The 12,313-nt window shown below is 44.7% G+C and overlaps 1 protein-coding gene across 1 annotated transcript in view; it reads right to left on the bottom strand.

Moving 5' to 3' along the window:
• The window catches only part of LOC119391058 (uncharacterized), a 38,747-nt gene extending 31,836 nt beyond the window's left edge, over positions 1 to 6,911 (bottom strand). Inside the window, exons 1-2 of the mRNA XM_037658742.2 lie at positions 6,762 to 6,911; positions 2,399 to 2,749 (exon numbers count right to left, since the gene is read on the bottom strand). Coding sequence (XP_037514670.1) covers positions 2,399 to 2,749; positions 6,762 to 6,870 — 460 coding nt within the window. The 5' untranslated portion in view covers positions 6,871 to 6,911. The remainder of the gene's footprint in view (positions 1 to 2,398; positions 2,750 to 6,761) is intronic.
• Between the last annotated feature and the right edge of the window lie 5,402 nt (positions 6,912 to 12,313).

Here is a 12,313-nt window from a genome sequence, read left to right as displayed (position 1 = left end):
ACAGTCTTGATTGCAATTGATCATTGAATCATTTTTATAGGATACTAAAAGCGGCTCTCATCATGGCAGCCTATCACTTCCTCCTAAATAACAGGCAGTTATGGCCAAGACATTGGTGGAATAGGAATTCCTTAGCAGTTTATTCAAGACGCGAACTGGGCAGATATGATTCATCTCCCTGTTTCACTCGTCAACTAATTTGTAAACCTCGCCTGCGATGCGCTTCATCATTCACCCGGTCGTGACACGGTTTTCTGCGAGGCTTTTATTTTTTCAGATGATTCATGAGCGCTTACGGCGATACCACGCACGGCTCCAAGCGCGCCTAAATTGCATCAACAGTGCTTTATTTCACCTCTAAGTGCACGGCCGCATAGTCCGGGAAGTCGGCACGCGATGTGCTGGGTGGCGGCATTCGGTGACGATGCGCAATATGCCTAGGTGGCGACGAAAAATAGGCGCGCAGCGTGTTTGGCCTCGCATTGCGGGACGCCGACGCGCGCCCGCTCGCGACAAGCTTGGCCGTGGGGTCCGCTGCCGATGCGTAAATGACCATCCGCTGTACCGAGAAGCCGGCGGGGGAAGCGCTTCGTCTTCCTTGCGAAGAAGCACACTGCCGCGAGTCCGCTAACGCGTTGCTCTTGCCCGCAAAGTTCGAGGTTCGTCTCGCGTGCCGACGCCGTGAGCGGAGTTAGGCCTAGTGACGACTCCGAGCAGTAGACGCGCGGCCGCGGTGCCCGATGTTTCAAAGTACGTAATGCGTGGTCGCGAGTACAAAGAGTCGTCCTGCGATCATCTTCGTCACGACGTCCGAAGTGCGCATAAGCAGAACCTCCAACCACGGATCCGACGAGTCAACGCTAGAAAGTCGGTCCGAGACGCGCGTTTGCGATGTTCGCTACGGCGCGGCGCGCCATCGTATCCCACCGAGATTCCGCTTGTAGCTCCAAACTAAACGTAGTTCTTGTTCAAAGTTATCGTCGAGCCGTGAACACAGAGCGATTGCGACAACGCAACGAAGTAGCGCGACTTTCGACAGCGTGAGCTCGAGACGCACGAGCTGCAGACGACGATCTCCCGGAGCGAGCATCGGACCAATTGGCGAGGCGCGCTGGGGCAACATGGCGGACCGCGGCCACTCGAGGGCTCGAAACGACCTTCGAACATTTGCTTTTTGAGCGCTTGTTTTTCGAAGGGAGGATCCAGCTACGGCGGTGAATTGAAGACGGAGAAATGCGCTTTCCGATGAGCCCAAGATATCGGCGCCCGGTGGCGTCGTTGCGGGGCTATGATTTTTTGAAAATCAGTGTTTTTTTGCGATTTCCCCAATAATTTTCGCCACCTCGGCAGGCGCAACAATTTTTTTATAGCACTTCTACGCGGTTTTCGGTGAAGATATTTTGGAATCGGATATAAAAAGGGCTACAGAAACTGAAAATGTGATTTTCAAAAAATCGATTTTTTTGTCATTTTTCGCGATACGAAAGCCGCGTCCCCCCTTAAAGAGCCTAGATTACTGGCTCGGTTATAACAAGTTATAGCAGCCAATGTAGCTTAAGTCTTTGTCTACACACCTATGAAAACTTAACTTGTATTTGAAATAGTTTTAAAGGGGTCATGAACCACTTTTCCAAGTAATGATCTAATGACCTTAATATCGGAGTTTACTGCCTCCCGAATCGATTCCCGCAAAAATTTCTCGAATCTGTCAAGAATCAGCAGAGGTACAGGGGTTTGGCGCACGCTCTCAACGCTTTCTCTCTTTTCTCGTGCCGACGAGCGCACTGGAAGCTAGACAGGGAGGGATGGCACGGGGTTAAGAAGTTACGTCAGCGCGTCATGAAACGCGATCGCCTCTCGCGCTGTGATTCGCATGCGCGAGTGCAGCTACCGTGTAAAGTTAGCAGACTGAGAGGAGTGCGGCGTGGGCAAGTGGCGGCACCTCGTGGCAAGAAGCGCTTCTCATCCGGCTATCGGCCAATAAGCATGCTATGTCTCCGCGATGTCAATGTGCGGACGCCCCGCCCACCGACGAGAGTGAGAACCGGCCTCTGTTTGAAAAGAGGGCGCCTGAGGAAACGGCAACTTCGCGCTCCGCTTGTGGCCTTTACGCGGCGCGCACGACTGTAATATTTTGCAGAGCAGTTCATAGCTGTGTCAGCTTTCCGCAGGTTGTGTTTTTTCAACAAGCCCAAGGGGTGCTTCATGACCCCTTTATGAGTAGTTAGGAGCTCTTTGTGACCGTTAAAAAATAAGGAATAGATATTCCAATGTGACAGGACCCATTAATACAACCCATGAAAGACAGAAGAGCTAAGGGCCTCTTGTAAGCTGCTTTCCTTATGGAAGCCATGTGTTCTGTGGTGAATAAATGAACGTATATATCTGAAATGCTTGCCTGTTGTTCCACGGGTGCTATCCACACAGACACGGTTGGTGCCGAGCGTCCTAAGCAGCTCTAGCTGGGGTGCCGTCATTATGGCCAACAAGAAATCCTGCTCTTTGAGCAGGTTTTCGGGTAGCCGGTCGAGAATGTCGGGTCTGTCTGGCTGGCCTCGATGCTTGAAAAAGAGAACTGGGTTGTCCCTCCTCGTGTGCATCCGCTCCACCCACAGCTGAACGCTAACGTGATCATTGACGTAGAGGCGCTTGCGATCATCCGTCGTGCCTTGGCACTGAGAAGTGACCTCCACGTTTAGTCCTACATCATCCAGGACAGGATCCGACGACATGACCTCCAGCAGAATAGCTTGGGAAATGGGGGAAGAAAGAAGTGTATACTTATTACAAAAAGGAAGTCTTGCATCCATAATGGCATTAAAAGTGCTACAAGACGTACTTAATATATTTTGCTGCCTTGAGACCCCTCACCAGCAGCAGAGACATTTGGGTGAGTTGATAAGGTTAAGCATTAGAATAAGGAGGAACGTGAAACCATGGAAGCTTTTCATATCCACAATGCTTGTGATCTGTGCAGGCAGGCAGGCAAAGAACTTTATTATTATCCGGAGGCGGCGCTCGACCCCCTTAGAACCTACGGCTATATCTGTTTTTGGTTAGCGCAGAGTTCGTGGTTGATGCAGTCCTCGTCAGTTAGAGTACCACCTCAATTCTCGCAATGCATGGTTGGCTCTATACTTTTCTAGTGATGTGGCTTTCCTTTCAATAAAATTTCACTTGTGAGTGACTAAGCAAGTATGCTTGTCTGTTCTTTCTTATCACGGCGTGGAACCTCTTGCCTGGTTTGGCTATGGCAAACAAATGAGCCCAATGCATACACCAGGTGGTGACAACTCTGTTGCCGAAATTTGTTCACCTATGATTTGAGACTAATTCAACCAGAAGCTTGCATGCTATCCTTCAGAATGCAGCCTGCGAGTCCCTGTTGCACTTTTACAGACTGAGACCACTACTTGGCATCCATGCCTTTTCTGATGCTAATGCTTTTCCACACTTCATCAGAAATCAGAGAAATGACCCGAACACATTATCAATGAGATATGCTAGTCGTGAGCAGTAGATGACAAAGAGAAAAATAGGCCTGAGCTGAAGGCGTTGTTTTGAAACAGCAGCACTGGCATGCCATGAAGCGAGCGAAGCTACTGCCAACTGTACGTCACTCAGAGAATGTAAGAGGTAAGGAAAAAATCAAGAAAATGAGGATTGTGAGTCAGCACGATGCAGGATTTTGGCTTTCAAATCAAAGGAACGCCACTTGTCTGCACTGGTCGCGGCATCGAGAAAGACCTCTTGCTTTGAAGAAAAATAGTTTCCCTTGCAACGTCGACCCCCCAAATTTGATTTCGTTGTAGCCAGCTGCAGCAGTTTACAGCTGCAAACAATGACAAATAATCTTAGTGAGCAGTCTGGTAAAAGGGGGCCTTTTACACATCCCCTCTAGAGGATACCACTTGAAATTTCAGTTATACTCTTGATCATGATGCAAAGTGCCAGCCAGAGAGCTTTATACCATTGAATGCCTTTTCGTAGTCTATGAAAGCAATATAAAGAGGTTTGTTGTACTCGGCAGACACCTTAATTACCTGATTGATCATGTGGCTGTGATCTATTGTACAGAATTGTAAGAAAATTTCAAGCTGACTAAAATAAAAGGAACTGAATCATCATGTTGCCATACAGGCTTTAATTTGAAATTTTGGCCATTTTCACACGCTGGAGCAGTTTGATACTGTGTGGTCATATGTGGCCATGCGAAGTGCTCGATTGTTTTATGACACAAAAACCCGCTAAAGGAACCTTCCAAGCATGAGGACACATTCAGGAAATCTTTTATAACTCGAATAAAAATATATATTTTAGTCTAGCTTACAGTGAAGTGTTCTATAATGCATAAACACCTTAATTTCCTTAAAAATTTTGAATGTGCATGTCACGCCCACACTAAAAACCTGACTTCAGCTAACCGTAACAAAACTATTTTCGGTTATTCCATAGCAGTCGCTCTGATCTGTGTGATGAACCAAGACAAACATCCAAACACCCTGGGAGCATAATGATGGCATAAAAACAAAGACGTGCTCTTCTGATAGGGATGCCTTCTATATATTGTAGCCACATCGAAAGTTGTCCCGGGATTTTATTTTTGGATAGGCTTAATGCTAGTTCTACTACACAAAAAGTGCACGAAATTTCCCTTCTAAATAATAAAAAATAGAGTACGCTTGTTGGCATATGAAAGAGCTACAAAAGAAAAAATATATCAGTTGTTGAAAAATTAGGAGAAAAGATGCAAGACATTTGCAGTGCTTGCACAATATACTCGGGACAGCCAAAGTTTCTCAAATACGTAACTTGTTTCCTTTGAATTTTTATTTTCACCTGACTTTGGCCATTGGGCACCTAATCTTCCTTGTTTTTTTTTTTTAATCTTGGCTTGCAGACCTTCCCTTGAGGCCTCCACAGTAAGCAGCTGTTGATTAGTTAGACAACTTTTGATTGTGTAAAGGCCATGTTCTAAGGCAACTTGTTTTTAACATATCAGGCATGTATTTGAAAGCTTGCTGAAATTACAGAGTACAATGTTCAGCAAACTTGACAGTCACAAGCTCGACATAGATAGGTGTCATTTGCTGCCCTGTACCTAGATAATTACACCATCAACGCACTCACTCAGGGCTTCAGAACATTTTAGACAAAGTCTACCGCGAATATTTCCTTCCAGTGCCACCCCCCTCTCGCCCATACCTGGACATTGGAATACTCCTCATTAACTATTAAGTTTCTATTGTAGCAGTGTTGTCAATTCGTAAAAGCAAAAAAGAGCAAAGAAATTAGAAAAACTAACCAAAAAGTAGCAAACTTGAGCCAAGGGCAGTAAAAGTAGCCAAAAGTAGCCACGTGTGTGTGAAAACAACTGCTACGTTTTTACTTAAATAACTAAATGCAAGTGCCTTTTGGTGGAAATGTGAATGAGTACAGCAAGAACCCTTAAAGGGTCATTATTGCTGAGATTAAAGCATAAATTGTTCACTTCAGCAATCATTTTGTGCAGGATGACGAAGTTTCCTGTGCTACTGCAAAAATGACACTCTCTTCATGCGTACTGCGTAACTTTTTATAAAAGGACTAGAAGTACCAGCCTTGTGAAAACAATAAAAATTAGTGCTGCATGAGTGTGCTCAAAATCACAGTTGCTGTTACTGAAGCATAAATTGCAGTCACATTCACAATTGTTTCTCGAGTGATGACGAAGTCCGTATAGTTAAATTTCCTAGTTGCAGTCCACACTTAATTCTAAGAAATAACACCGGATATTCATCGGACATCCGATTTCCAACGTAGATGACTGCAGAGCTTCCTGGATGCGGAGTGCTTTCAATTGTCATGTACACTTCCAATTACAGTTTGAAGTCGTGTTCAGCAATAGGTTGTCGGAAAAATGAGGCCCCATGCAACAGTGCCAAAGTTTTCTCCAGAGTCTCAGCCACAAGTTCAAAAGTCATTTCTTCTGCGTTATGCAAGTGTCGAATTCAATTTTGGGAGCTGGAAAGATGCCTTGTCCCTTTGTTTACCACATAATTGGAAGCCAGCTTCTACGATGCCGTGAGATATTGATAATTTGGTTGAAATTGAGTGAACAAGAAAGTAGCCAAAAAGTAGACAAGCAGCCAAGACGTTTTTCCGGCCACCACCGGCCTAAAAAAGTAGCCAAACCTGGCAACCCTATACTGCAGGCCTCAAAACAACCCTGCCGCTATACCTTATATGCAACAATTTCCAGTAAAGTTGCGTTTCCTTTGTCTTACACTATGAACTTCTGCACACTGTAGCTACTAGCGAAAACCATAGAATATCAAGACAACAATTAAATGGCAATGCAATATTTCTTCAACAAGCAAGAAGACCCCGGAGCAGCATGTTTCAAACCCTGCATACCTATGTGAAGGCTTGTCTATCATGACTGGAAATGTGGTAAATGCTTCTGAACCCTTATTACGTGCTCAAGTTTTGCAGTAACCTAAAAAAAAAACTAGAAGATAGTATTGAATTTGAGCATTTTTGTTATACATGAAATACTGCCCTTTAAAAGGACCCTGCCATAATTTTGATGAGTTGGTACAATGCAATGAGCCTGTAGCGCAGGTCTTTCGGACCATTAGCAGACCGATTTAAGCCCTCTACGTAACATAATTCATGATAAGGTTTATGAGATGCACAAAACTACAGACTGCAGTTCGTACATTAGAACGAGTGAAGTGCTGTTCCTGCGTCTGCGAAGAAAATAAGAGGTGAATTCCTACCCGGTCCTCTTTTAGTCTTCAACTGACCAGGATGTAGTTCAAGGTCGTGGCCCCTGTGCTTGCTTTGGAATAGCACATTCACCCCTGCGCCGCTGCTAGTGACAGTCATCGCAGCAAAACACCTTCTGCCACACTTCAGGCTTGGTGGGTGTTTTCTTGTACCTGTGAGTGCAGAATATAGTACTAGTTATTAACTTGATTCTTGACTACACAAGTCCGAGTTTAAGAAATCTGCAGCACTGGACCAACAGCAAGCACTGGAAGGTCCCAGCAAAAAAAAAAAAGTGTACGTGCTTGCAGTGTCCTAAGCACACCTGACATATTGAAGTGAGGAAGATTAATTGATTACAATTACTTTCATGAAAAATTGAATCGATTACAACTACCACTTACTGTCCTATGGAAGTAATCCATTACTTCTTCCTTGTCACTTTAAAGTGTAGGCCATCAAATAAGTGCCTACACTTTGATCACCAGTTGCGCGTTTCTTCATAGGAGACGTAAGATAAACCTAACTGACCATTTAAGGCACCAGAATGAAAGTGAGAATCATGGAAAGATCTCAACACATGCCTGCCAGACCCTTTAAAGTACAGGGGCAAGCATTCAAAGGTTGACGTCTCACCAGCTGCGTGATTTTCTATGGCAACTTTGGTGCATAGGTTCTACAGGCTGCCGCACTCTGGCAACCAACTCAGCTTCTAGTGCAACATGCATTTGTGTGACAGGGGAAGTATGAACTCTCTAACAGTGAACAACCAGGCTGCAGAGGTGCCTATGTGACAGGAATTCTAGATGAGCGCTAATCAAAACTTATAGCTTCACTTTTGCACAGTCGACTTGAGCCGAGTGAAAGCGGTCTGCCTTTGGTGCCAATTTTTCACATCAGTGAAGTCACATATAATTAAAAACTCGATCTAACGCAGACCAGATTTTATGAATTTTCAAATATAACAAAGAAATTTCCATTCCTCAGAAGGTACCCAGACAGTTCAATTAACTCAAATTACTGCAGCACACATTAAAGCCAAGGACAGATACGGCATTGCACTTCAGCTTTACTCGCCTTTAGCATTCTTTAAAACGTGACACTCACGTATGCTGTACCAAGTCACGGTGCAGCCACGAATGCCTTCGGTGCACTTACTACATGCAGTGCAGTCTGGTATGGAAACACTACAGGAGTGATACGTGTGACTTAGCAGCATAAGACATTCAAAAGTGTAAGATGGACAGCCTCTAAATGACTGCATATGAAATTACAGCCACGTTGCAGCAGCTGCCAGTGAAAACTTGAAATTTTTGTGAAATTGAATCCTTTGACATGTCCCAATAGGTTACCTCCACATGCTAAGAACGTGAGATGAGCAACGGAGGATACCGTATTTACTCGAATGTTAACGTGTTTTTTTCCAGATTTTTGCTACCTGAAGTCAACCCTCGTGTTACAACAACTGAATACCAAAAATTACCGAAATTAAAGTTGTCCTAAGAAGTGCAATGATGCACACAATTCTTTAATTTTTGTTTTATTTTTTTCTCTTCCTGGACGCAGTAAAAAATCACCCCCTCACGTTACAATCGTGGTCGGTGTTACAACCGAGTAAATATGGCAAAATATGCTATTTATGACATAGTATTGGTTATTAGCAGCGTCCAGCCATACTTGCAATAGGTCTTTTGGTCAGTAAACAAGATGCATTACTGTGGCAGAGGTGCCGCACAAGTAAATGCAAGCAAACAGATAAAGACAGGTGAAGTATCAGTGGAGAGAAGTCAATTGGTAGCAAAATGGCATATTGGAAAAAAAAGATAGGCCATCACTGGCCACTGCACCATACCTCGTGGGGTATGCTTTCCAGAACGATGCGAGGCGAAGTATACTGTCCTTTTTCCCTCTGGGTTTCCTTTTCTTGCACATTGTTGTGACGATATAGCGGATCCCGGTATCTTTCTCCACTTTGTCTTTCCACAACTTGAAAGCTAGTCAGAAGCTGCAAATTAATGAGGCATCAATCTGTCTACTGTGCACATGAATTAGGACTTGCGACAACTTTCCAAGCTGATGCAATAGGGACGTTAGAATATAAAGTTTTGATACAAACATTGAACGACAAACATACATAACTGAACATGAAATAATGACTTACTGGTGCATTTATTAACACAGTTCTTTATGTTAAATGTTGGAACATCACATTTATGTCCCCAACTTGACATGAAGACTAGACTTGCAAAGCAATGAAATAATTGGCAATATTTATTTGACTTTTGCACATTCTAAGATTGAGTAGTTTACAATGCTTGGTCTCAGGACCCCGTGAATTACTATAAAACATGAAATATGCTCATGAACTTGACAGCATTTGACTCAGTGTCAGTTTTTAGTACATTAATTAATTGTCGCCAAATGGTAAACTCGGGAACATGAGTAGCTCTCCAAAATGATAAATGTGCGAGGCGAACTGGTGCGTAATGGAAATCGATTGAATGGTTATGTACTGTTTGATGTAGCCATTGCTTAGAAAAGAGCCACGCTAGCACAGTGCCTTTCCTTTTTCTCACGTTTTGCGTAATGTGCACAAAGACTGCATGCAGCATAACATACTACGTTGCAAGCCCGTTGTAGAATTTATCTTTGTCAGTGACTCACTCACTACTCATTTGAGAGAATGTAACCACAGAAACTAAACATGGTCTTGAAATTGGGAGAAAGCACACTTCATTGCTTGGAAAAAAAGATACTCCAGGCATGCACAGAGCATGCAGCACATTCACAGCAATAACTGGAGGAGTGGCTCGTTAATGCATTTAGCTGTTGATACTGACTAAATTACGAGGGCGGTCCGATAAGTACTAGCCTTCAAAAGAAAAAACGAAAGTTTTGGAATGGGTCGATTATTTCTCAACATAGTCCCCTTTCAACTCTATACACTTGACCCAGCGATCCTCCACATTTTGATCCCGTCAGAAAAAATACGTTTTTCTCCTGAGCTGCAAAGTAGGCTTCTGTGGCGGCGATTAACTTCTTCATTCGACTCAAATTTTTGTCCGCGAGTTAATTTTCAGGTTGGGAAACAGAAGAATCACTCGGAGCCAAATCTGAGAATACGCTGGATGGGGCACCACTTCGTAGCCCAGTTCGACCAACTTTGCCGTGGCGACGGCGCTGGTGTGAGCTGGCGCGTTGTCATGGTGGAAGAGCACCTTTTTCTTCACCAAATGTGGCCGTTTTTTTCTGCAATTCGACGTCAAATCGGCCCAGTAATTCGGCGTAGTAGGGTCCTGTCACCGTTTTGCCCTTCTCAAGGTAGTCGACGAAGATCACACCTTGAGAATCCCAGAAAATGGTGGCCATCACCTTTCCGGCCGATGCGACAGTCTTCGCCTTCTTCGTAGCAGGTTCTCCGGGTGCAGTCCACTGTTTCGACTGTTCTTTGGTCTCTGGTGTGTACCAGTGGATCCATGTTTCGTCGACGGTCACAAAACGACGCAGGAACTCCTTCGGATTACGCTTAAACAGCTTCAAACACTGCTCTGAAGTGGTCTCACGGACGCGCTTGTTGTCCGGAGTGAGCAAACGTGGCACCCATCGCGCCGACAGCTTTCTCATGCCCAAATTTTCATGAAGGATATGACCCCCGCGGTCTTTTGAGATGCCTACTGTCTCAGCTATCTCGCACACCTTCAGTCGGCGGTCTGCCAATACGAGGTCGTGGATTTTTGCCACGTTATCGACGTGGTAGCCGTTTGCGGGGGCCCCTGGGCGAGGCTCATCAAAAAAACCGACGTGCGACCACGTTTAAACCGTTGAACCAAATTTTTGACGGTTGCCATCGAAGGAGAAGACTCACCGTAGACGGCATCCAGTCGCTCTTTGATCTCGCTGCGCGAATTCCCTTCAAAAACAAGAATCGAATCACCGACCGATATTGCTCTTTTTTCCATTTTTAACGAAGACCCGAAAATCACCTGCTTCCTGAGCGGCCAAAACAAACCGCGAGCCCGATTCGACTGCACCTTCGCATGTGTCCCTCTAAGAGAACGTACTCAACGTCGGTATATGTCTCATGGGATAGCGTCGCCCCCTCGCGGTGAGGCTAAGTACTTATCGGACCGCCCTCGTAAACACACCACAGACTAGCGGTTGTCCTTGTCCTCGTTCTTTGTAGTCTGTAGCATGTGTTCGCTGTATTTATAGATTCATGAAGGCGTGCCTTGTATGGCCTGTTGTCAACATTCTCAGGGCACCTACTGCAAGTACCATTGTGAAGTACCCACTAAGCCATAATTCATCATCATCCAGTTTTCCTGTCGTGACGTCAGTCCTTTCCTAGATTTACTAATCGACAAACATAATAAATCGCATGTGTCGTTCTGAAGGACAACTGAATGGAAGCGATGAGCACTAGATATGCCCAAACCTGCGAAATACTTTTCTTCTGAACGGTATGCAGTGTGGCAAGGACTGTAATACTATTCTACACCGATGTACGGTGAAAATAATGTAAAGAGACAGGCCAGTGATAGTGCAAGGATGAGGTGTGCAGTAGAAAAGGTGACAACACCGTAGTGCAAACAGACCCAATACAGTCATGGGTACACTAGAAAGGCTTGAGCTCCAGGATCAGGTGATGGTATACAGCTAGCAAAATGGTTTTATTTCTCTCTTCATAATTCTCAGCGCTTGCAACAATTTCATCACATTCACTATACATGGCAGGCCCACCAATCATTTTCTTAGTGATGCACTAAGGTATAGTCAGTACATGCTAAGAAAAATGTGTCACCCACAGATGTGCGGTGTGCCTGCCCTTCACTTGTCCAAAGACATCGTACTCGCTGCCTTCTGCTCGAACCGTAAGTGCTTTGCCTCGCTAATGTAAGTACCAATGCGTATTAAGAGTTAAGGAGCTCGTCATTACTATCTAAAACACGTTTGGCTAAGCAGCGATGACAGAATAGCTGACGAAACTTCCCAGGACGTTCATTGTCCTACTTATAACCAGTGACCAAAACGTGTCTTAATGAAAAGTCGACTATCTGAAACACCTCCAGAAGTGCCTGACATCATGAAGATGAGTAAGCATTTATTGCAATTTTCCCGTGGGTGGGGTGCAGTGATGGCTGTGAGCGGAGTTGATACTTTTTTTCGTAGATTGTAACCGACTGTAGTTCTTAAAACAAAGCATGGCGCGCATTTTGTTTTAAAATTCATGAGTTACATTTTTAGGAGTTCAATCTTTAATTCACATCGAGATTTAGAAATATACATTCACACGTGCGCGCAGTGCAGCCCTTGCGGCAATGAGTGAAATCAAATGGCAGAAACAATCTTTCATTCCACGACAGCGCACACGTGCTTTTGTACCGTGCGCGTTTAGAAAAGATTTACCATGTTCAGCGGTCTAAGTGCGGAATACATGACCACGTAACGGTGCACTGCTAATAGCGATTACGTCCGATCGCGATCATATTTGTCAACAAGCGATTGGCTTTCCTTCTGCAGCTTGCGTAAAGGAGCCAATCACAGTGCAGAATTTGAGCCCAGG

This window comes from Rhipicephalus sanguineus, chromosome 4 (assembly GCF_013339695.2).
Source record: "Rhipicephalus sanguineus isolate Rsan-2018 chromosome 4, BIME_Rsan_1.4, whole genome shotgun sequence".
Classification (NCBI taxonomy): Eukaryota; Metazoa; Arthropoda; class Arachnida; order Ixodida; family Ixodidae; genus Rhipicephalus; species Rhipicephalus sanguineus.
Note: the sequence above shows the minus strand (reverse complement) of the source record. Positions and strands in the feature narration are given on the sequence as shown.